The sequence below is a fragment of the Dendrobium catenatum genome, unplaced genomic scaffold, assembly GCF_001605985.2.
Source record: "Dendrobium catenatum unplaced genomic scaffold, ASM160598v2 fragScaff_scaffold_1575, whole genome shotgun sequence".
NCBI classification, from domain to species: Eukaryota; Viridiplantae; Streptophyta; class Magnoliopsida; order Asparagales; family Orchidaceae; genus Dendrobium; species Dendrobium catenatum.
Window position 1 is genome coordinate 173,341 of NW_021320037.1, and position 27,068 is coordinate 200,408.

At 33.9% G+C, this 27,068-nt stretch overlaps 1 protein-coding gene across 2 annotated transcripts; it reads right to left on the minus strand.

Annotated features, from left to right (window-relative positions):
- Window positions 1-12,402: 12,402 nt before the first annotated feature.
- LOC110116445 (probable transcription factor KAN4) lies at window positions 12,403-25,296 on the minus strand. Of its 2 annotated transcripts, none has more exons than XM_020850012.2 (6): window positions 24,391-25,296; window positions 24,188-24,264; window positions 24,001-24,046; window positions 23,670-23,808; window positions 13,314-13,425; window positions 12,403-12,768 (listed from the first exon to the last, which is right to left on the minus strand). In XM_020850012.2, the coding sequence occupies exons 1-6, from the start codon at window positions 24,734-24,736 to the stop codon at window positions 12,550-12,552; spliced, it is 939 nt and encodes a 312-aa protein (XP_020705671.1). In that variant the 5' UTR covers window positions 24,737-25,296; the 3' UTR covers window positions 12,403-12,549. The 2 variants fall into 2 exon arrangements, with proteins under 2 accessions (XP_020705671.1, XP_020705672.1); XM_020850013.2 differs by having other exon boundaries at window positions 12,403-12,765; window positions 24,391-25,293.
- Between the last annotated feature and the right edge of the window lie 1,772 nt (window positions 25,297-27,068).

A 27,068-nucleotide genomic window follows, 5' to 3' on the forward strand; every position in this document is an offset into this window, starting at 1 on the left:
AAATTTCTCTGAGTTACTACATGCAGCTCAAAAACTAATTTGGGATGGTTGTAAAACTCATTTGAAATTATTAATTGTAGTGAGGATGTTAAGTATTAAAATTGAATATAATATTTATCATGATTATTTCAATAATTGTATTGATCTTCTCAAGGAAACTAATTCAACGAACAATTTAATTTCCTCAAATTTATACCAAACAAAGAAATTAATATCCAAGTTAGGTCTCACTATTATAAAAATTGATTGTTATATCAATAGATATATGTTATACTACAAGGATGACGTAACAGAAGTTTATTACCACACCTACAATGCGCCTCAGTTTAAGTCAAACTCAAGAAAATAATATCGTTAAAAGAAATGTATTTCATATTATCGTTTATTTTATTTACCAATAATTTCAAGATTTCTGCAGCGCTATGCATCAATGAGTTCAGCATATCATATGAGATGACATAAGAAGAAATTAACAAATAGTGATAGTCTTAATTTCTTATTCATCAGATGCTAAAGCATGGAAATATTTTGATCAAGTACATGCTTCATTTATTTTTAATCCATGCAACATAAGAATGGGATTATTTGTCGATGATTTTACCCCATATAGTCAAGCAGCTACATCGTATTCTTGTTGGCCAATTATACTGACATCATCAACCTTCCATTAAAGATGTGTATGACTACTTCATACATATTTTTAACACTTATAATACCTGGATCACATAGTCTAAAAACAAAAATTAATATTTTTTTTACAAAAATTAATTGATGTTCTCAAGTTATTATGAGAAGAATGTGTTCTCACATATGACATCTAAACAAAATAATTTTTTCTCCTTCGAGCTATATTGCTTAAGATCATTGGCGATTTTTCAGCTTATGATATGTTGTCTGGTTGGAGCATATTAGGAAAATTAATTTGTCCTTACTGCATGGAGAATATTAAAGCTTTCACACTAAAACATAAAAGCAAAAATTTTTGATTTGATTGTCATCGTATGTTCCTGCCTGTTGATCATCAATTTAAGAGGAATAAAGAAGCATTTATTAAAAATAGAATTGAGATGTCACCTCCTTCACCTAAATTAAGTGCTGATGATGTATTATAAAGACTTTCTAACTTTTCAACAATTATGAATTTTCCAATGTTATCAAAGTCTAAATTTTTAGGTTATAGTGTTCAACATAATTGGATTAAAAAAAGTATTTTCTGGACATTACCATATTAGATAACTAATTTAACAAGGCATAATCGGGATGTTATGCACATTGAGAAGAATTTCATAGATAATATTTTTAATATAATTATGGATATTAAAGGTAAGAGCAATGATAATGACAAAGTAAAGATGGACATTAAAAAGTACTACCGACAAAAAAAATTTAAAGTTAATAACAATTACTTATGGTAAAATAATGAAGCCCAATGCACCTTACTCTTTCACGTTAGAGCAAAAAAGATCAATATATCAATGATTTAAAGGATTAAAAATGTCTGATGGCTATGGATCAAATTTAAACTAATATTTTGACCTAAAATCTGTAAGGTTTCACCCGTAATCCCCCTTTCACACTACCACTCCATTCTTTCTCTGGGCATGTTTTTATATATCCATTTACCATGCAATTTTCCGACAAACTTGCCCAAAGGACAACGGTGCTCTTCTGAGTTTTTCTTCTCCTCAAACAGGGCGATGCCTATTTTAGCTTTGAATCTGATCCAACTAGTGTGAATGTACCCATTTATCTATTACTCTTAGTGATATGTATGAGTTCCTGAACTTTTTTTTTTAGGTTTCTTGATCTGCATAGTGGGATAAAGGCTTGTTGTTGTTGTTGTTGATCTTTCCAATTAGTTTTCTGTCTCTTACAAGAACTTCCCTTCATTCGCTGCTCCCAAATTCCAGGACATTGAATCTGTTTGCATTTTTTAAGAAAATTTCTATGACCTGGACTTATTTCTTGCCAAGCCTTCTCTAGATTCATTGGTGCTGCTTTCTTTCTCCATTCGAGTTTTTGAATCTAAGCTACATTGCGCAGGGAGCAACCCGCTGCATTGCCATTTGACTTCTGTACCCTTGTTTGACTGAATGCTTTGGGACAGCTGTTCAATTGTAACCTTAGGCCTCTTTGTTCAGTGAATCAAGAGGGAACATTGAAATGTTTGAGGATTGATTTAGAATCACCTTTGCTTCATACTGTGACGATAAAGTGAAGCACAGTGCTTGTTCCCACTGCTTTGGAAAGTGTTACATTTTATAAAATAATATAATACTTTATGCAATTGCCCTAGAAATACATAGGAAGGTTCCAGTGTATTGATACATTAAATGATGGAAGCTGCAGTACATTTTTTTAATTTGATGTGTTATTTAAATTCATTGTAATGGAGCCATTTCCAGTTCATAACTAATAGTCAATATTTTTATAAAATAAAGTGATACCTGCTACTATAGGTTTAATTATCTTTCTATTATATAAAAGAACAAGTATATAAATGATGACGCAGCTTCTAGTGTTAAAACTAGAAGTTTAATTGAAATGCCTAAGTAGTACCACCCATAAGAGTAAACGTAGACTTTGTAAAGTTATCTTGAACCTTGGTATGTGTTACGCCGGCCCAGGAGGGGCCGGCTGGACCGGTCCAACCCGGACCGGTCCGGGTCTTCTCGCGACGGAACCGAAGCACACAGGCGGAACCGAGCGGAGGGAGCAAAGTCGACGGGGGCCAGGGAAGAATTTTGGGAGGGAAATTTTGAATGCGAGGGGCTGTTTAGACATTTTGTAAAACTCCTTTATAGTTAATTAGGAGGTTAGGAGGAAAAGGGGGGATTATCTTGCATTTGAATTTTGTTGGGAGATCTAGGGTTTGTGTTCTTGGGCTCTAAGCTACGGCTAGAGATTTGGAGAGTCATTCCTTCCTCTCGGATTGAAGGAAATTGTATCTTTGTTTGTGTTCTCGATTCTACTAGTGAAATATATTGTTTTTCTCCATTTTTCTTGAGTTTTCTCCACTAAAACTGCTGCGATTTGTTGTTTTTCTGCTGAAAACAGCAGTTTTCTCTTGTTTTGGTATTGATTTCGGTTAGGTTTACTTGCGAACCCAAGTATTTCCTATCATATTGATCATCAGCGCCACACTGATCACTAGTTTCGAAGTTCTATAAAGCAATGCTATAGTGGTAAAGGGTTGGATCCAAATAGAGAGCAAGGCACTGAGGCACCAAGGAAGGAGCACTATAGCATTAGACTAAGCACCACAACACCAAATTGACACAACACCATGGTGGGTGAGAGTTACTAATAGTTAAACATGTAACTGATGTAATGATTAATAAAATAACACGTCAATTTAATAACATGGCAATGCTACCCAAGTCAGCTTCGTGGCACCAATTCATTTATTTATAAAAACTATAAAAAGTTTTTGTTGAATTTGTAAAGGGGCAGTTCATTTATTTTAGGGGGGTTGTCCATTTGTTTATTTGAAATCAACCTAAGTAATGTTTAGGAGAGTGGAGAAAGAGCAAGCCAATAAAGTCAATTCTAGTGGAAGGAGAGTTTATAATCATATTGTAAAGAACTTCTAGTTGAAATCTATCCTCAACTTATATCTTGTACCTTTTTTTAAAGATAAATTGTATTTTCCTTATTTTAATTTTCATGGCTAGCTAAAACATATCTCTAGGCCTATGATACATTAAAACCCATGTTTGCTTAATATTATATCTAAATTTCATGAATCTTTAAATGTTATTTTTAAATCTTTCATGCTTTATTTAGTTTATGTATAGGCCTTGTATAAACTTAAAACTAAGTTGATTTATAGCCTCGATGGAGGAGTAGTGGAACAATTAGAGGATTTAAAACTATATTCTAATATATATAGACATATGGTGGATGGAGTCTTGGAGTCTTAATGAGAAATAATCATTTTAGTTTAGGGACATCTTTGTTTGACACTCCAACGAACTTGATAGAAATGAGGAGTATTTTTGCTTTGATTCACAACAACTTTAAGAGATATCTAGCTTTGTGTTTATGAGTTTTTAACTGTCATAGGTTAAGAGTCATTTAGATATGTGATTGTTATTTTAAGACTTAGTTGATAACTTTCGTTGGCACACCTTTAAATTTCTATAAATAAGATAAATTTGATAATTCATATAAGCAATACTAGAGTGAACTTATAGCAATTCTTACTCTCATAGGAGTGATACTCTACTAAATATTTTATTACTTGACATGATACATAAACTTATGTAGAATCAATATTTACACACAAAATAGCCTGTTGAAGTGTGTCGTGATCAAGTATTTAGCATCCTTGCTAGTGATATTAGTTAATTGTCATTTTATTAACTTTATATTATTAAAAGGATTGCTAACTTAATCTTATCATTATTTTTTTTATTCCATTCTATGTCGGTACTTTAGTTTATTACTATTATAATAGTGCATTGATGTATTGTTAATTATGTTCCTATATTGTGACTTACATCTTCATGTTGTGTTTGATTTTGCATGCATAGTAGAGCCCAATTAAGAGAAGTCTTGTTTGATCCTAAGATGAAAATGACTCTTAAATTTTTTTGAAAAATCTAAAAAAATAGCAAAATGACTTAGGCATGGCTAAATCAGTGCAAGAAAAGAATAAACCTAGACCACTTAGAGAGTATATGAATCCCATGGTAGAAGGCATTCACCTAAGTATCAATAGGTCCAATATTCATGTTATTATTTTTGGGCTAAATCCTGTTATCATTCAAATGGTATAAAGTAGACAAAATTATCTCCTCCTCTCAATTTAGGCTTTCTATTTATACTTAATGCAAAATAATTTCCTAATTATACTTGTGGTCCCACAACATTGTGGCGTTATTCAATAGTGCGATGCGCTTTAACTAAATCATCATGATTGTTCACATGTGTAACTACCTATTTTCTTGATTGTTGTGGCTCTGATTATTCATGGGAGAAGGCACTACAATAGCACTATATTGCTTGTTAATTTGGTGCTGTAGCATGTGAATATTGCCCCTACGGTGCTAAGCTCTTTATCTTTAGACCAGAAAATTATCCCTTGGTAGCACCCTGAAGCACAGATGTTGTCACATCGGTGTTAGTTTCTTTATTTATAGCCATAAAAATTCTCCTTGCAGCATTGTGGCACCAACATTTATATTTTTAGGATAAAAATTGTAATCCTATGGCACTATGGTGCCAAAGTGTTGGCACTACAACATTCCATTGTAGTTCTTCTTTACTTTGAATCTTTAGAAAAATTTCTACATGAAATAATAAACTAAAGTATCTTTTACATAGAAAATGCACACATTAAAATTTTTTTTTTCTAACTCAAACTTATGTTCAAAGATCCCTTTATATATAACAAAAATTTCAAGAGTCTCATTTTAAATTCATTCTAAGCTATTATTTCTACTCGTTACTTGGTGGTGAAATTGTCATCCACTTGCAACATCATTATTATACAAATAACCCTGTGTCATCTAGAAAAAGTTACTTAATAATCATGATGGTACATAGAGCATAAGATGATGAAAGCATTACAAAGAGTTAGAGAAACAAGGATGTTAAAATTAAGTTACCTACACTAGAATGAGATCCCATCAAGAATAAAATTTGCATCAACTTTACTATAAAGGTAGGCACTTTCTTATAAAAAAAAAACATTTTACTTTTACAAAATCACATCGAGAACTCTATGTACTTCGGACTTATAAAAAATTATGGGAGTCAATTTTAATAACAAACAAATAAAATCATTACAACATACTTCTACTGCTTCACTGTTCTGCCACATAACAAACAGGTGTTCAGCTTACAATCCTACTGTTTATCTCCTGTTGTTTAAATTAGCTATAGAATTAGATTAGCCATGCTATATATTGTAATGCAAGGTTTACTGTAGAAACACACAACATATCAGCTCTCTTTTTCCTCACTTATTATTCCTTCTCTGCTCTTCTATGTTCTTCTTGCTCTATCTTATGTGCAGGAGATGGATCTTCAAATGGTATCAGAGCGATCCAGATTTTGAACCTCATTCATTCACTCATATGGCTGGTAATGAAGTTTCTTCCACCTCATCTACCTTGCCATCGACAGAAATGACATATGTTCCCATTACGGGATAATAGAAGTTTTTAATGGTGAACGTCACAATTTTCCTCAACATTCAGCTAAATGTTGATAATCATCCACATTGGCGTTCGCAGATCTTCAAGCTATTTCCAGCTAATGAATTTTATGACTATCTGGATGGTTCAATACCAAAACCTCAAAAATAGATTATAATATCTGATAACACACTTGTACCCAGCAGTGCTTACAATACTTGGATGTTGATTGACTAGAATATGGCTTCAACACTTTTTTCGACAATCTCCTCATCTCCTTCTACCATATGTGCTTAACCTTGAAACATGTAAAGACATTTGGATCACCTTAGATCAACACCTGCAATCCACGAACAGATCTCGTACGTATACTTCAGCTTAAAAATGAATTGCATCAGCTACAAATGCGAGATCGAACTATGATGCAATACATCTCCAAAATCAAGCAAAAGGTCGATGCCATCCAAGCTGCAAGATCCTTAATAGAACCTAAGGACATCATCTTGTATACAATGAATGAATTGCCTACAGTGGAAAATGCCTTTAAAATAGCCATACGTACTAAATTACACGTTATCAAATTGGATGATTTGTATGCCTTACTCTGTAGCGAAGAAGTCAATAATGCTGCAGATCAAAAGGCATTGAGCATACCTCTGTCAATCAAGCTGATTCTTCATTTACCTTAGCAGCATTCTGAGGACGCAGTCATGGAAGGTCTAATAACTCTAGAGGAGGCCACAATTACAATTCACCTGCTCGTGGAGGAGGATGACATTCATCCCCTCCCATTGAATGTCAAATTTGTTTCAAACCGGGACATTCAGTTGTTTCTTGCTGGCATAGAGGAAACTTCTCTTACCATCCATCTCAACTACAAGCCCTTCTGGCTCATGAAGATGCTTAAACCACAGACTAGTTTTTAACTCCAGTGCTTAAAACCATCTCACATTTGATGCATCGAAATTACAGTCATCTCAACCATAGCATGGAAGCTCTCAGGTTCATGTTGACAGCAAACACCAATTACCCATTGTACATTCGAATCAATGAATCATATTGATACCATCCAGTAAGCTTATTCTTACTTACATTCTTCTCGTACCACACTTAACTCACAACGTACCTTCTATCAGTAAATCGGCTAACACATTATAATTCTTGTAATATTATCTTTTATGCTCATGGTTTCCTTATTACGGACTCCAAGACCCATAGGACTCTGCTTCAGAGATCATCCCAATATGGCCTCTACCCCATTAAGTCATCAGTTGTTTCATCATCTTTGCCTGCACACAAGTTTACTACAGCTCTCTTTGCTTTGTCAAATAACTCAATCTCTTAGCATCAACAACTCAAGCACCCATCTGCTTTCACTCACAAATTACTGGCGTCGGCCTTTTCTCATCCTCGTTCCATCATCTCATGCAATTCCTTTGCTCATGAAAAGAGTCACAGGCTTTCCTTTTCGTTATCTGTGCATAGACCTACTAAATATTTAGAAATAGTTCACACTGATGTATGGGGGTCCTTCCCCAATTTTGTCTACACAATAGTTTAAATACTACATTGTCTTTGTAGATGACTTTATAAGATACACTTCGGTGTATTCGTTGAAATCAAAATTTGATGCATTCTCTATATTTCGTTAGTTCAAACTATTGTAGAACACCAATTTCAATTGCCCATTAAAATAATTCAATCTGATTATGGCAGTGAATTTCTTAATTATAAGTTTCAAAACTATTTAAAATTTATGGGTATATTTCATTATCTCACATGCCCTTATACGCCACAGCAAAATGGCATCGAGCGCAAGCATCACTACTTATTAGAAACCATGAGAGCACTTCTTTTGCATGCCAATGTACCCTCCAAGTATTGGGTAGACACCTTACTCACATATGCATACCTTATCAATAGGTTACCCTTAACCTCCCTCCAAAACATCTCCCCATTTCAAAAGCTTTATAATTGATTATCTATATATGACCACTTTCGTGTCTTCAGCTGCTTATGCTGCCCCTGGCTCCCTCCTATATATCAATCGCCACAAATTCCCACCCCGCTTCCTTCCCTGTGTATTCCTTGGGTATGCCACTCAATCTAAAGGTTTCAAGCACTTGGATACAACCACATGACAAATTTATATCTCCCGCCATGTCCAATTCTTCGAATATATATTCCCATTTCAAACATCATCTACAACTCCATCAACCACTATACCTTCCGTAACAGCTCATTCGGACCAATTCAACATTCACCCTCTAGCACATGTACCAATTCCTTCCCTACTTAGCTTCATTACAACATCCACACAAAGTATACCCCCAGCCCCTCTAACATCAATTCCCTCATTTAATCTTCCATCTATTCCCACATTTCCCACTTCTACATCAACACCTCCCTTAGTAATATCTCAAACCATGCCTGAACCTCCCCTAGCACCTCACCGTCATTCTATGATCACCCGCAAATAGACTGGACATCTTAAACCAATACTTATTTTTGATCTACACAATGTTCTTCCTGTTCTCTTACCTTTGATGTCCTTCACAGAAGCTAATAAGTATCCAGCTTGGCGAACTGCCATGTTTACCAAATTCTAGACGTTACTTCAACACGGTACTTGGTCCCTTGTCCCATCTCAATCAATTAGAACATCCTTGGATGCAAGTGGTTGTACAAGATCAAGTTCAATACATATGGTTCTATCTCATTTCATAAAGCTATGTTAGTAGCCCAAGGCTTTAAACAACAATTTGTCATAGATTATATAGATACCTTCAGCCCCATGGCTAAAGTTCCCACCATTCACCTTCTACTTGTTGTAGCCACCATTTTTTAGTGGTCAGTCCTCCACTTAGATGTTTTAAATGCCTTCTTACATGGCATTCTGAATGGAATAAGTCTTCATGAAGCAACCTCTTGGTTTTCAAGATCAACAACTCTCAAACCACGTCTGCAAGTTACACAAAACAATTCACAGGCTAAAACAATCACCTCGCCAATGGTTTGCTACATTTTCTTCCCATCTATTAGCCTATGGTTTCACTCAAAGAAAGTCTGACCCATCCTTGCTCTTTCTTCGTAAAGACTCGATCTCATTGTATCTCTTGGTTTATGTAAATGACGTACTGCTCACAGGTAATGACATATCAAGCTATCCTGGATCACCTACTTCGAAGTTTAAACTCCTCCTTTCGCATGAGGAACCTTGGTCCAGTCTCCAATTTTCTCAGAATTCAAATCACTAGACACAAGCATAGGCTGTTACTATCAAAGTCTCGTTACGTTGTTGATGTTCTCAATAAGGCGGGAATGCTTCACTATAACCCTGCTTCAAGTCCCTTGCCAACAAAACTTTAGCCTTTATTTTGTATGAACTCGGGAAAGTCGTCAGTCTATTGGTGAGGGGTCATCTTTAGGATTAAACCATTATTCTGAGTATCATACATGATCAGATATTGTTGGAGGAAGGTAAAGGGGGAGGGTATATGGCTTGAGTTCATAAGGTTATGCTTATGAGGGCAATTCATCTACCTTAGCATTTTATGATCCTAGTGAATGTGAAGAAAGTGTAAGCCAGAGGGTTGCAGCACTGATAAGAGAGATAGAAGAGATGAGAAAAATGAGATGTAGGCAGAGCTGTGATACTATAGAGATGAAAATCAAAAGAAGAAAGAGCAAGAGCAGTCACATGCATCACCAAATAACGAGGACACGAAGGATGATTATTACTCTTATTTGTTTGATGAATTTATGATGAAGTTTTGTGTGAACTTATTTGGTTTGATGAACTTATGTGAAAGCGAAGACTTTATTTATTTATTTGGTTTGATTAATTTATTTGTTTTGATGAACATATTTATAATAATTATTATGATTGATTATAGTGGCGTGTAACCCATATTTGTGATAATTATTGTATATTATGTACAGATTTAGAGTTTAGGATAAAATTCAGTTAATATAGAGGGGAGGCTATCAATTTTTTTTCAAATAATATAGGTTTCTAGCAGCCAACCGCGGTTTGGCCACCGGAAACATCGATACCGGACGACTAATCATAGTCGCCGGTAATTATCGGCGGTTTATAGATGATTGTCGGTGGTTATCCGATGATAATCTGACAGTTTATGATGTTCGCCGACATTTAACCATCGATAATTCTGCAGTTTGGCCGCCGATAACACCAATAATTTTAACAGCAGGTATGCCACCAATAAATAACTAGCAGTCACCGACATTACTATCGTCGAAAATTACGGGCCGTCTATGCCGCAGAAAGCTGCCAGTGATTAAAACCGTCTGAAAAAGGCCGTCGAAAATTATTTCCTATGCAATTTTTTTCGGCGGTTTTTGAACCACAGAAAAGTCGCTGGTTTTTTACAAAATTGCCAAAAATCTATCATTAAAACCACCGATAATGTCTGAATTTCATGTAGTGCAATGACTTCTCACATACTTTCACATTGCCTTACCCACACAAGACCTAATTCAACGCGACAACATTTTGGCACTAGCATTAGCAAATAACCTCGTATTTCATGCATGTACCAAACACAATGAGATTAACTATCACTTTATTCGAGACTTCATCAAGGCTCAATAGGCTATAGTGCATCACATTTCCTTCCATAATCAACTAGAAGAAATATTCACTAAACTGGTCTCCACCTTAAACACATTTTCAGCAGTTACGATCCAAGCTTATAATTCATCAACCATTGTCCGCTTTAGAGGGGGGAGGAATAGTAGACAAATAAAATCATTACAACATATTTTCACTTCTCCACTATTTTGTCACATAATAAACTGGTGTACATCTTGCAATCCTACAGTTTATCTCCTTCTACTTATATTAGCCATAAGATTTACTTAGCCAAGCTATATATTATAATGCAAGGTTTATTATAGCAATATACAATATATGAACTCTCTTCTTCCTCACTTGTTATTCCTTCTCTACCCTTCTTTGTTCTTCTTGCTTTGTTTTATGTGCATGTGATAGATCTTCACATATTTAAATACTGCTAGCCATCACTCAAACATCTAATAGGGTTGCCTAGCTATAAGCCAAAAGAAGAGAGAGTTCTCTAAGGTGATATAATCTCCATCAGTACTTTAGAGAGATATCCCTATTATGATGATGCCATCAAGTGCAAAAGACAATGAACCAGATCATAATAAAAGGATGGCAACTAGATCAAGCACTACAGGAAAATCTGTCATTACTGTCGGACTTTCCGGCGGATATTGTTACATCAGGAAAATCGGTGAACTAACCAGCGGAATATACGTCGGTAACTTAACGACAAAATGTCCGGTGAAATTTCCGTCATTGAAACACCGACACATATTCCGCCTGGTTTTCACCGGTATTTTAAAGCTTTCCGACGCAATTTCCGCCAATAATAATTGGCAGAATTACCTGCAAATATTACGCTGGCTTACTTAAACTCGACGAATACCGTCGTATTATCCGTTGGTAATATGACCGGAAAGTTTGACAGAAAGGGATCTCCACGCACAATTGGCTAGGAATTAGTTCCCACTTAGATTTATTTAGAAGTAAACAATCTATTTAGTTGTTCTAAAAACTATTCATCTACAATGGTGAAAATAGAGAAGAAGATCATAATATTGGTCAATGCAGTCATAACTTTGTTAATGGATTGATTAGCATGACAGTATATCAAAAGTAGATTAATGTTCTAAAAAATATGTCAATATGACAATAGATTTTAAAAATTTTAATGTGCACAATTAATTCATTTATGAGTCCCTTGATAATTCTAAATTATTGAAATATTCTTAAGGAGAGCAAATGACCAAAAGGTTCTCAAGGCCCCCCTTATGATTGAATTCACCTCTAGGGTTTGATTTTCAAAATTCTCACTAAGGTGATTTTCATGACATGTCAAAATATCTTTGGAGACACTTAGGCTTCGTTTGTGATAGCTTTCTTGTTGCTTCTTAAAGCAATTTTTTAGTATAAAAATTAAAATTTTGTACTAAAAAGTTTCCTTAAGAAACAATAAAAAAGTCATCCCAAACGAAACCTTAGATATGAAAAACTTGCTGATATATTTTTAGAGCTCCTTTAATGAAAACAATTACTAAAATGGCCATAAGCAAAAGTACTGATGATCAAACATAAACCTTGGATAAAAGATCTAACACAATTTGATCCAATAGCCACTAACCTTCCTATAATTCTTCTCTAAACACAAATTCTATATGAATTCAAATCTGCTAGAAGTCTGAATCAATCACTAACTTTCTTTCTTTTCCTCAAATTCTAGACTACAAACAAACCACAATGCAGCTTCAACACAGCAAAACAAGTTTTTTTCTTCATTAATTTTCATCCTAACTGAAAAAAAAAAAAAAAAATTCAATCTCACAAACACTTGAGAAGAGTCAGTTCAACATTTGAAGAGTCAGTGTATTCCAATTGCCAGCTCTGTCTTCCCAAAGTGATCTCCAGGTCAGGCATTTTCTTCATCATGAGCTTGCTGCTATCAGACGAGATGAGCCTCTCCTTAGCCATATTTCTTTCCTCCATTTGCAGCTGCATTGATGAATTTAAGGCTCTATCTTCTTTTCCCCATTTTTCCTGCTTCAGTTAATGTCCCAAAAGGTGTCAGTGATTTTAAATTAAAAATAACTCAGAATATTACATATTAAACATATTCATCAAATATATTCTTTGCTGAATCTGTTATTAATCAAAATTAAATTTGACTTAGGCTTGATTTGAGACAGCTTTCTTATTGCTTTGTAAAACAGCTTTCTATTATTAAAATTTATAGTTTAAAAAATTTTTGTACTAAAAAACTGTTTGAGAAAGCAGTAAGAAAGCTGCTCCAAAGAAAACCTTTGAGCCTCTTTGTAATGAATATAATTTTTATGTAAAGATAGGGAAAGTGACTTTTTTGAAAGCTGATGTATAAAATAACTTTGTAAAACAACTTTTGAGTACAAAAATTTATGATTAAAAAAATATTTGTATTAAAAAACTGCCTAAAAAAATAATAAAAAAATTGTCTCAAATAAAACTTAAGTTTCATGATATCTCTAAGAAATTAGTAATATAGCATGGGCTTCTATGTGTATATCCTTGCGAAGTAAATTAAAATTTTTTTCAATTATATTACTAATTACCTGTTGATTTTCTTTGCATTGGAAGCTGTCACTTCTAAGCAGTGTAAGTGATGGCACTCTTCTCATCAATGATGAATTCCAACCATTTTCTTCTGAGAAAAAGTAAGGCTCTCTGCTCACAAAGAATTTGAAGTTTGATTAAATCAAAACTAATTTTGATCATAAAATAAATAAAAGCCAATAAATTTCTTATATTGTGAAAACCAAAGTTTTTTTTTTTTTTAATTTTTTGGGACATTAGAGTCATTAAGACAAATTCATACATGCATTGATCACAGAAGTAAGCTTCGAATCCAAAACCTTTTGGTTAATAGTCAAAGCCCCCAACTATTAGACAAAGGCTTTGTTTGGGATGTCTTTCTTAATTACTACTTCGGTTGCATTTGGGACGTCTTTCTTACTGCTTTCTAAAGCAGCTTTTAAGTACAAAAAAATTTAGAACTAAAAAATTTTATACTATAAATCTGCTTCAAGAAGCAGTAGTAAGAAAGCCGTTCCAAATAAAACGTTCTTAAATCAACTTTTTAGTACAACAATTATAATTTTCGTACTAAAAAGCTGCTTTAAGAAGCAGTAAAAAATCGTCCCAAATGAAGCCTGAGATGAGCTACGTAAACCAAAGCTTTCCACTTACAGTAAAAACTAAAAAGTATCGAAGCAGTCTAAAAGAATTAGTCTGATCGTCCTGGCCGATCGCCACATCGTCCAGGACGATGTAACCAAATTCAAATCGTACAGGACGATTTTCTAGGACGATAATTTTGGTTTTTCTCTCGGGATTTTGCCATGCACTGATCGTCCCAAGACGATCCAAAATCGGCCTGGACGATCCCACTCTAGAAAAATCAGCTGTTTCAATGCACTGATCATCCTGGACGATCTCAATATCGTCCCGGACGATCGTGGGGGAAAAACTCAAATCTTGGAAGGCAAATCAAAGGAAGAAGCTCTCACAATCTCCCCACCTTAGAAAAATGTCATCCCGACATTTCCCTAAGGGTCCGAATCAAGATGAGACAAAACAAATCCAATCAATCAGAAAATTGTACAAATTACATCGAAACAGACAATAAACTAAACTCGTACCAGTCACATCTTCAGGCACTGAAGAAACATCTTCCACGCATTGCTTGTATGTTTTCAGTCTGAACATTCGGAACAGGTCCTTGCCTAATTCCAGAACTTGGGCATTCCGTCATTCTATGTTCATATGCACCACATCAGAAGCATTGCCCTGTTCTCCGATAACATTGTCCCGAATGTCTTTTCCCACAACATGTACAAACATTAAACATTGCTATGCTACCTTCCCCACTTTTCTTGCCACGGCCAGAGCGTTTTGCTAACTTGTCGCTCACCATTTGAGCGACCATGTTAGCAAACTTATTCATATTTCATATGTGAGCGGGAAATCAGTAGCAGACTCAACTATCTTTCCTTTCGGATCCATTGGCCTGGTCAATACAAATCATTCGAATCAAATAAAATCGTGGAAATCAAACACGTAAAACAAAACAAATCAAATAATGCAATCATCACTATTACTCTGGATATAAGCAAATTCTTTCACTACATTCGCTCTGATACCAATTGTGACGTCCCAGATATCAATAGTGAAAGGATTCGTCTGACATTCTTCCATATATATTCTTTTTTTTTTCTTTCTTCTCATTCAGATCAATACAGTAATCTAGAGATAATTGCATTACAGAAAAGAAATACAGAAAAGAGATACAACATATACTATAATTTACATTTCAACATATATACAGGTCAAAAAGAACGTCCAAAAGAATATGTACAATAGCCCTACGGCTACAAAACAAAAGCCTGTCATAGGCAACAAAACAATACGACACTAACAACCAAAGAAGCTTCACGCGGGAAGCTCTGCACCTGAAATATTAACCACATATAATGAGCTTAAATAGCCCAGCAGGTCACTAAAGCCTACAACTGAAATCAAAGCACGACACTGAAAACAATATGCAGGTCAATCAAATCAAGTCAAATCAATCAATCGTACATGATCAATGAGTCAATGCAGATACAAAATTCAACACGGAACAGAAATCAATAAAAATCATATACAACAATCAAATCAATAAATTAATAAACAATCAACCCAATCAATCAATCCATCAATGACCGGTATTATGAATCAATATATCAGTGGATCTATAATATCGGTATCCGTATCAGTAGCATCAATCATGTCCATGAATCAATGAATCCATAATATCGATAAATCAATAATCTCGGTATATGTATCCATAAATCAATACAATATCCATATCCATAACAATGTCGGTATCCATGAATCAATAACATACAATATTAATGAAATCGTGCAGTAACAGAAACCCATAAATTCGTCAATAAATCCAATCAGTAAAACGTCAATTTAATATAATAAATCCGTCAATATCAATAAATGAATCAGAAATCATCAAGTCATGCCTATCAGGAAATCCATACAATGCAATATCGTACACATTCAATTTCATACAATTGTCTTACTGAACAAGCATAAACACTGGCTATTATCAATAGTGCTGTTGTAGAAATCCATAGTGCTGTTGTAGAATCCATATTGCTGTTATAGATATCCATACGTTGGTTTCAATAAGAGTCGTCACTCTGTGCCCGTCGGCCACCCGTCGGCATATTAAACTCCTTATAACTCCCAATCGTTATATCAATGGTCAATGGTTTAAAGGAAAGCCCGTCGGCCCACCATCCTGTACAGGTCAAGTCAATCTCCAACCAACGTTCAACCAGGTTTCCACTTGTCTTTCAGTATTAATAGTCAATTCAATAGTCAATATAAGAACAATGCAGAGCAATCATATCAACATTCATATGCATATCTATTCAATTCATCAATCTTAGAAAAATCGGAAATCGTACGAAATTTCTGCGGCGTAACGGCAGTCTATCAAATTTACACAAAAATCCTACAAAATCACAATTCACCAAATTACAATAGAATGTTCACGACAATAATATAAGACTATTATTCTACTGAATCAATATCAATAAACATCATGATATTTTTCTATTCGATCAAAATCACGTAGAACCCAAAATAACCGGTGAAATCGTTCCAGAAAAAAATCAAACCGTGTAGAATATTCGTATCTATAACATATTAAAAGTTGTGCGGTGAAAGTTGTGTCAATACAAAACCGAGTCCATTTTTTGATCACAAAAATACAAAATAGTGCACAATACGATCAAAACTCAATATCTATTAAAACAGAAAAAGGATTCGGAGTCCTTACCACGAGATAAACACTTTTCCCAACAGCGGCGTCGGACGAAAAGCTCTCAGCGGTCTCCGAAAATGAACTTTTCCTTCGCTTTCCTTCTCTTTCTCTCTCCTCAGATATTTTTTTTATAAAATATCTTTCTCTCTCCTCAAAACGAGCTATTTCCTTATAACATTAGTCTGATCGTCCTGGCCGATCGCCACATCGTTCAGGACGATGTGACCAAATTCCAATCGTACAGGACAATTTTCCAGGACGATAATTTCGGTTTTGCTCTCGGGATTTTGCCATGCATTGATCGTCCCAGGACGATCCAAAATCGGCCTGGACGATCCCACTCCAGAAAAATCAGCTGTTTCAATGCACTGATCGTCCTGGACGATCTCAATATCATCCCGGACGATCCTGGGAGAAAAACTCAAATCTTGGAAGGCAAATCAAAGGAACAAGCTCTCACACCTACTTCATACAATACGAGTAGTAAAAATCAAGGTATCATCCAGGACGGAATCCGGGATGATAAAAACTCGTCTTTGTGCATCGTATTGTATGATATACATCGTATAATACAATTAGACAAAATAAGAGATCGTCCAGGATGAAGTCCGGGACGATCAAAACTCATTTCTGTTCATTGTCTAGTACAAACATGTTCGTACATCACGAGTACCAATCAGTGATTTACACCTTGATTTATTCCGCTAATCACAGGTTACTTTAAGTAAGTGTTCAAAATAATTCGTACAGTACGAATTACTTCGTACAGTACGAACGACTAATAAATTTGCTTAAAATAATATGGAAGCTAGGGTTTTGGATTAGTAACACATCGTATAGTACGATACAAATCGTATAGTACGATACAAATCGTACAGTACGATCTGTTCACAGAAATACGATTCAACTAGATCAGATCGTATAGTATGATCAACATAAAAAAAAACTATATTTTTCTTTTAAAACCCTCTCCCCCTGTGTGTGTGCATGATTGCTCATACTTACATGCAGTTTGTGGCCAGACTCAAGAAAAGAGAAAATAAAATAAATAAAAAATTACAAGGTTATAGACTCACACTCCTACTCTACCCAGTCTTGAGTCTTTCTATTGGTCTGAGTAACTTGTGATCTTCCTGAAATGTTAGTATTCACAGACAATAGCAAAAATCAAAGATATTCAATGAATAATATTTCATGCGACATTATTTGTCATCATCAAAATCTCAAATTCGGGGTCATGGATTGCAACACATATTCCACCGAGTTTTCACCAGTATTTTAAAGTTTTCAGACACAATTTTCGCCAGTAATAACTGGCGGAATTACCGACGAATATTGCGCTAGTTTACTTAAACTCGACGAATATATAGCCATCAACATATTATCCGTCAGTAATATGACCGACTGCTAATTCACCGGAAAGTTCGACGGAAAGGGATCTCCATGCACAATTGAGTAGGGATTAGTTCCACTTAGATATATTTATAAGTAAACAATCTATTTAGTTGTTCTAAGAACTATATTCATCTATAATGGTGAAAATAGAGAAGAAGACAATAATATTGGTCAATGCAGTCATAATTTTGTTAATGGATTGATTAACATGATATTATATCAAAAGTAGATTAATGTTCTAAAAAATATGTCAATATGGCAATAGATTTTAAAATTTTTAATGTGCACAATTAATTAATTCATTTATGAGTCCCTTGATTATTCAAAATTATTGAAATATTCTTAAGGAGAGCAAATGACCGAAAGATTCTCAAGGCCCCCTTATGATTGAAGTCACCTCTAGGGTTTGAATTTCAAAATTCTCACTAAAGTAATTTTCATGACATGTCAAAATATCTTGGAAATATTTAGGCTTTGTTTGGGATGACTTTTTTGTTATTTCTTAAAGCAGCTTTTAATTAAGCACAAAAATTTTTAAGAAGCAACAAAAAAATTGTCCCAAACGAAGTCTTATATATAAAAAAGTTACTGATATATTTTTAGAGCTCCTTTAATGAAAATAATTACTAAAATGACCATATACAAAAGTACTGATGATCAAACATAAACCTTGGATAAAAGATATATCTAACACAATTGGATCCAATAGCCACTAACCTTCCTATAATTCTTCTCTAAACACAAATTCTATATGAATTCAAATCTGCAAGAAGTCTGAATCAATCAATAACTTTCTTTCTTTTCCTCAAATTCTAGACTACAAACAAACCACAATGCAGCTTCAACATAGCAAAACAAGTTCTTTTCTTCATTAATTTTCATCCTAATTGAGAAGAAAAAAAAAAGTTTCAATCTCACAAACACTTGAGAAGAGTCAGTTCAACATTTGAAGAGTCAGTGTATTCCAACTGCCAGCTCTGTCTTCCCAAAGTGATCTCCAGGTCAGGCATTTTCTTCATCATGAGCTTACTGCTATCAGACGAGATGAGCCTCTCCTTAGCCATATTTCTTTCCTCCATTTGCAGCTGCATTGATGAATTTAAGGCTCTTATATCTTCTTTTCCCCATTTTTCCTGCTTCAATGTCCCAAAAGGTGTCAGAGATTTTAAATTAAAAATAACTCAGAATATTACATATTAAACATATTCATCAAATATATTCTTTGCTGAGTCTGCTATTAATCAAAATTAAATTTGACTTAGGCTTCGTCTGGGACGGCTTTCTTACTGCTTCTTAAAACAGTTTTTTAGTTTAAAATTTATAATTTTTGTACTAAAAAGTTACTTTAAGAAGCAATAAAAAGTCTTCCCAAGGCTTCATTTGAGACAGCTTTCTTATTGTTTTGTAAAACAACTTTCTATTATATAAATTTATAATTAAAAAAAAAATTTATGCTAAAAAATTGCTTGAGAAAGCAGTAAGAAAGCTATTTCAAACAAAACCTTAAAGCCTCTTTGTAATGGATGTAATTTTTTTATAAAGATAGGGAAGTGACTTTTTTAAAAGCTGATGTATAAAAAAAACTTTGTAAAACAACTTTTGATCAGTACAAAAATTTATGGTTCAAAAAATATTTGTACTAAAAAACTGCTTTAAAAAACAATAAAAAAATTGTCTCTAATTAAGCTTAAGTTTGATGATATCTCTAAGAAATTAGTAATATAGCATGAGCTTCGATATACTACTAATTACCTGCTGATTTTCTTTGCTTAGGAAACTGTCACTTCTAAGCAGTGTAAGTGATGGCACTCTTCTCATCAACGATGAATTCCAACCATTTTCTTCTAAGAAAAAGTAAGGCTCTCTGCTAAAAAAGAATTTAAAGTTTGATTAAATCAAAGCTAATTTTGATCATAAAATAAATAAAAGCCAATAAATGTCTTATATTGAGAAAACCAATGGTTTATTTTATTTTATTTTATTTTTGGGCCATTTGAGTCATTAAGGCAAATTCACACATATATCACATAATTAAGCTTCGAATCAAAAACCTCTTAGTTAACAGTAAAGCCCCCAACTAACAGGTGAAGGCTTCATGTGGGATGGCTTTCTTAATTACTACTTCGGCTGCATTTGGTACGGCTTTCTTATTGTTTTCTAAAGCAGTTTTTAAGTACACAAAATTTTAGAACTAGAGAGTTTTATACTATAAATATGCTTCAAGAAGTAGTAAGAAAGCCGACGTCCCAAACAAAACGTTCTTAAAGCAACTTTTTAGTACAACAATTATAATTTTCGTACTTAAACACTATTTTTTAAGAAGCATTAAGAAAGCCATCCCAAACGAAGAAGCCTGATATGAGCTGTGTAAACCAATGGTTTTCACTTACAGTAAAAACTAAAAAGTATCCATACTTTCTAAAAGAAGCAGCTTCAAATAAATGTGTTCATTCAAAGAAGCATTTTGTCAAAATAAGTACTGTGATATTTATCATTCACTTGTCTGTAAACCAGCACTAGAGCAATGGGAGCTATAGGTCTCCTCCAATACTAACAAGCTGACAGCGACAATCCAACGGCATCCAAAGATAAATGTGCAAAATGATAATTTATTTCCACATTATTATTTTAATAAATCACTTTTCTCAAATGCCAATTAATTATTTTGGGAGGATTTACAAAAATATCCTATAATTTTTATATTTTCACATATATAACATCTAAATTTATGTATTTATTTACATATTTTTTAATATCTCAATCATTTCTTATATATGTGTTTTTTTTTATATCAAGGTCAGTTAAGGCTTTGTTTGGGACATCTTTCTTTTTTGTTTATTAAAGTAGTTTTCTACTAAAAAATTTATACTAATTAAAAAGCTACTTTAAGAAGCAATAAGAAAGCCTTCTCAAACAAAATCTAAGTTAAATTCGACTCGAATCTAAAACCTCTTTGTTGATAGTCAAAGCTCCTAACGGACAAATCAAGATGAGCGTAAAACTACTGGCAAAGTGTCCTTTTGTAGATAAGGCTGGTGGAGTTTAAAGTTCAATCTCTCATAGTTTGAAATTTTAATAAAATTTCAGTAACTGTGACTGTGAGTCTCCTTGTAAAACATTGTAACTTTCCCCATGGATAGTACTAGAGAAGCAGACAGAGAGATGGGAACTATTTAAAGGTATACATTTATGAAAATAAATGCAACTGAGGAGAAAATTAAAACTAATCTATGCACAATAATATTTTGAAAATTTCATCTGTCCAATAAATAGAAACTTAAAAAATTATATATACATATATATTATAGTATGAATTTTATAAATACTACTGAGGACACAAGTACTAGAGAAGCAGACAGAGAGATGGGAACTATTTAAAGGTATACATTTATGAAAATAAATGCAACTGAGGAGAAAATTAAAACTAATCTATGCACAATAATATTTTGAAAATTTCATCTGTCCAATAAATAGAAACTTAAAAAATTATATATACATACTACTGAGGACACAACATTGTGGTTAGGGACTAAGATTTCGTTTGGGATAGCTTTCTAACTACTTCTTAAAGCTGTTTTTTGGTACAAAAATTTTATTTTTTGCACTAAAAGCTGCTTTAAGAAGCAATAAGAAAGCTGTCCCAAACAAAGCCTATGATTTTGTTTGGGAGAGTTTTTTTATTGCTTTATAAAGTATCTTTTTAGTATAAAATTTTTTCGAATTAAAACTCTTTGTACTTAAAAACTGCTTTAGAAAGAAGAAAGAAAACTGTCACAAACGAAGCTTACTTTTGTCAATAATAAAATCATACTAAGGCTAAATTATAAACAAAGGGTGTTATCATTTAGCATGTACTCTCATTCACATCATATTTTGAAAAAAAATTATAAACTTCTTAATTACTCATTAACTATGGAGAGAACGAAGATGCTTGATTGATAAAATAATGATTAAGAGTACTTGGTGAATGTCTTATCACAATCTTTCATCAATTTCTCCATTTTCTTAAGTCTATATTGTATGAGTACTAATCATGAAAATATACATATTTTTAGTGAAAACATATAAATTAAGTTTTTTTTTTTTAATTTAAGAAACTTATAAATTCAATTTTATTATTGAAAAAATAAATAATATAGTTTATTAAAACATATCTATTATTTAATATATATTAAAAAATTCATGTACCTGTTTATGCCCATATTCTCTTATATAAAGCATACACCTCTCAATCATTTATTAATATTGAACAATTCAAATTTCTTCAGCTAATTTTGACTCCCTTTATTTATTTTTGTGCATTTGTTCTGCCATCTTTCTTTATGACACATCACATGACTTGTTCTTTCAGTCAAACAGTTTGTTACATAACACAACAGCTATAAATGCAACGTTATTATTATTATTTTTTAACGAAGCTAGTGTACAAGAACAGTTTGGCATTTAAATTTCAAAAGGTAATTATCAAAATTATAGAAAATTTTATCTCTAGAGTCTTATGTTTTATTTGGACGGTTTTCTTATTACTTTGTAAAGTTATTTTTAGTAAAAAAAAATTCTTAAAAACAAAGAAAAAATAGTAGCCTAAAGGGTTCCAAATAAAGATTTAAATAACGAATCAATTCTTTCTTCATTTGGGATGATTTTCGTACTACTTCTTAAAGCGGTTTTCTAGTACAATAATTAGAATTTTTTAACTAAAAACCTACTTTAAGAAGTAGTAAGAAAGCCGCCCCAAAGGGAGCCTCATTCCCCAGGAAAATTATTACGTGTGGCATCCAGATTCATCTAGAGGTGGATCCGAACACGCCATGTCACCAGGGGATCAGTTCATCCTGATGATGTGGTGCATCCAGATTCACCTCCGAACAGTCTGAACATCACACTAATAATCTCTCAATTCCCTGAACCAAAACAGCTAGCTAGGTCGTCAGTCAATATCATAACTAATTTATTCATCATTTTCGCATTTAATATTCAAATCCTCGAGCCATGTATTATTAAATAATCCTCAAGTTTGAACTCTGACCCAGCTAATAACTCCATCAAGTTGCATCCAAGGAAAAACAAAGGTATTTTATTAAATAGAGATTAAACTAAGCAGATATTGTCAGCTTTTTGGCTTTGCAGACAAATGGCATATAGAACTAGAGAGTTCATGTTGGACATTTGCAACAGGAATGTCAAATATTGATTTATATAATCCACTATGGAGATCGAGTAATTAAGACCAAACTTTAGTTGGAATAGTTTTCAAAACTCTTAAATTTTGTTTGAGATAAGTACACTACAGGAAAATGCTCAGTTACCGACGGACCAAACTTTAGTTGGAATAGTAAGCCGGTGCAAGGAATATTTTAAACACCAACGAGAAAACTGACGGAATATGCGCGAGTATTCTAATGGCTACTGTCGCATATTCCGCTGATTAGGTTAGTCCGCCATTTTTCTAGCGTATGTCTATAACCTGGAAAGACTGACGGTAATGACAGATTTTCTTGTAATGATATAATAAATTAAAATTCTTATATGAAAGAAAACCGAAGTTTTAATTAATGCTATATACTTAAAAAATTTCAGTACCAATGAACAATTTCTAAGAAAACTTTTTCTATAAAGTATCAAAGCATATTATTGCAGAAAATAAGAGTTATTTTCACTGTGATTTAAGATGAGATAAGTTAGAGTGGACCTGTGCAGTGGCGTAGGTGGAGTTGGTGCACTGAGGGAATAAGAAGAAGAGTTGATTCCAGCTTTTTGATCAAATGGCAGCTCTCCCTCCACTTCTAGCATTTGGCTCAGCCCCATTTCTGACTGCCCTCGCCCTTGTCCTGCAAAACATTTCACATCAGCAACACTAACTTACAAAATATGCTTGAGATCTAGTTTTAATGGTCACCAAACAGAATAATTCGTCAGAGGAAAACTCCACAGCCTGCAACAATGGCTTTTCAACTCAGAAAATTATTAACTAGCTATTCCATCCTATATACAGGCTAAATACAAAAGCCATAGTATTATACCAGTGGCAGCTCCTCCTCTGTCTGTCGTCTTCACAGTTCTATACATCTGATAAGAGTTCAAAGGAAGAAAATATCATTTGTGCTCTATTATTAGCTGCTCTACAAGAAAACCCTAACCCTAACTCAGTAAAAGCAAAAGGAATGAATAAAAGAACAACTTGTTTTGTTTTGTTTTTTATTATCTCACCTGGAGATGGCTCTTAACATGTGCAAGTGTTAGATCCTTCACATTCATTAGCTCTAACACAGATTTTGGCGTAGCTCCTACAAAACAAATTGAGCTAAGGATTGAAAGAACTTAAATGGCAATAAATTCTTTCAAAGGGGAGGTTTAAGGACCTTTAATTTAGATCATAATCATGAAGAAAAAAAGCTAATTTGAGGACTTACTCTCATGGCCGCCCAGAAGCTGGACGGCATGGACGAAGTGGGCATGGAGTGAAGTCGTCCACCGCATCCTCGGCGCACGACTGCTTCTCTTCCCTCCATGCCCAGTTCTAGAACTCCTCTTGAATCCATTGATATGAGTACTGTTATTAAGATTGGGCTTGTTCGTCGTTGGCGCCGGCGATGATATGGCCTCGAGGACCAGACTCAGAGTTGGATCTGCCTCATCAGTTGTGGAACTACTGAGGGATCCATAGAAATGCCTTGAATCTGCGGCGAAGGAGATCGCCGGAGGACTGATTTGAAGAGAGAGGTCAGGAAAGTTGGTGGCGGTGGTTGCAGTTGTCATTGGAGAGGAAAGTGAGATGAACAGGTCATACAAGGAAGTGAGTGGTGAAGATTGAATAGATAAGTAAAGGGAAATTAAGGAGTCGACCAGCGAGAGAAGATAGTGAAATAATTGAGAGAAAGTAGCAGAGAAGAGCAAAAGGGAGAGGAGGTGAAGTTAGATAAATATAGAGAAATGAGTTGTGATTAGGTCATGAGTGCCTTATGATACCAATTGATGTAATAAAGAGTGCACAAAACCATAGAGAATAGAGAAGAGAGAGAGATAGAGAGAGAGAGAGAGAGAGAGAGAGAGAGAGAGAGAGGAGGTGCAGGGAGGAGCTATAATACTTCCTTAAGAGGCAGATGGATGTAAAGGAATTTCAGTGTCCAAAACAGGAAAGTGGCACAGGGAATAAAACAGTGAAAAAAGAGGAAGAATACTGGAGGATTGTGCATTTTAAGTTTGCAGAGGTATAATTCCTAGAGAGAGAATGAAAGATTTTTTGCCGTATTCGTGAAAAGGGAGAGGAGGATGAGTTCAGGCCTATTAAATGAAGGGTAGAGAGAGAAATGGGTCTTGGTGTTTGACGTCAAAGAGATAGGGACCTAATCTACTCACCTTGAGGTATCTTATTTATTACATCCTTAACAGACAGAAGAAGGCAACGCATCCATTGAAATGTCAGCAGTGGAGGCAACTTTGGGAAATGCTATTTAAATTAAATTTTTAGGCGCTTGAGCCCCTAGTTTTGTAAATAAATTTTTTAATTTTGATTGGTCAGAATTAAATGTTTATCTTATTAAAAAATTAAAACAATAACAACATCAACCCTTTGTCCCAATATGTGGGGTCGGCTATATGAATCCTTTTCTACATTGTGTTTTGTTAAAAGTAAAATTCTCATCTAAATCTAATAAAGAAATATCATTTCTAATATTTTATAACAAAGTCTTTTTAGGTCTACCTCCATCTTTCTTAACATAAGTCAAATATAATACATCTACTTTCCTAACCGGGTCATCGGACGGCCATCATTTTTTGTGACCAAATCATCTAAGGCGACACTCTCTAATTTTATCTTCTATTGGAGTTACTCTAGCTTTTCTAGTATATGCTCATTTCATGTCCTATCTCTAAGAGCAAAGCTACTAATCCACATGAGCATCCTCATCTCTACAACATTTAATATTATGCTTCTCTTTTAATGGCTAACACTCTGCATCATAAAACATTGCATGTCTCACTATTATTTTTTAGAAATTTCTCTTAAGTTTGAGTAGTACTTTTTCTATCACACAACAAGCTTGCTGTATTCCTCCACTTTAACCATCCAACTTAAATTCTACTAATAATATCCCTAACTATTTCACCATCACTTTGAACAATAAACCCAAAATATCTAAAACGTGTACTTTTATTAATGACTTGATCACCCAAAGTCACAATCTCCTCACTAGATCTATTATTATTAAAATTACACTCCATATATTCAATTATAGAACTACTCAAATGAAAGCCTTTAGACTCTAAGGTTAACCTCCATAATTCAAGTTTACCTTCAACTTCCTATCGAAGTATTATTAACAAGAAGAATATTATCATAAAAAAGCATACATTGAGGTACAACCTCTTGTAAATGTTTAGCGAGAACATCCTTGAATAAAACATAAAGATATGGGCTTAAGGCTGATCATTGATGTAATCCTACTGAAATAGGAAAATACTTGTTCTAACCACCTTGGGTTGGAACACAATTAACAGTGCCTGCATACATATCCTTAATGCCATGAATATAAGCAACATTAACCCCTTTCTTATGTAGAACTCTCCATAACACTTCTCTTAAAACTTATCATATCCTTTCTCTAAATCAATAATAATCATATATGGATTCTCCTTGTTCTCTAAATACTTCTCCTTCAAATCCCTCAATAAGTGTGACGTCCCAGACATCTATAGTGAAAGGATTCGTCTGACATTCTTTTTCTTCTTCTTTTTTTTTTCTCAGATCAATACAGACATCCAGAAATGATAATTGCATTACAGAAAATAAATACATCAAAATACTATAATTCACATTTCGACATTTCATATACACAGTTCAAAAGAACATGTATATCCAAACGAACATGTACAATACCCACTCGGGCTACAAAATAATGCGAGAACAAAAAACTACGAAAAGACTATACTAGCATCTGACAGAAGCTTCACGCAGGAGGTTCTGCACCTGAAATTATTAACCACATATAATGAGCTTAAATAGCCCAGTATGTCACCAAAGCCTACCACTAAAATCAAAGCACGATACAGAAACAATATGCATGTCAACCAATCAAATCAATAACAA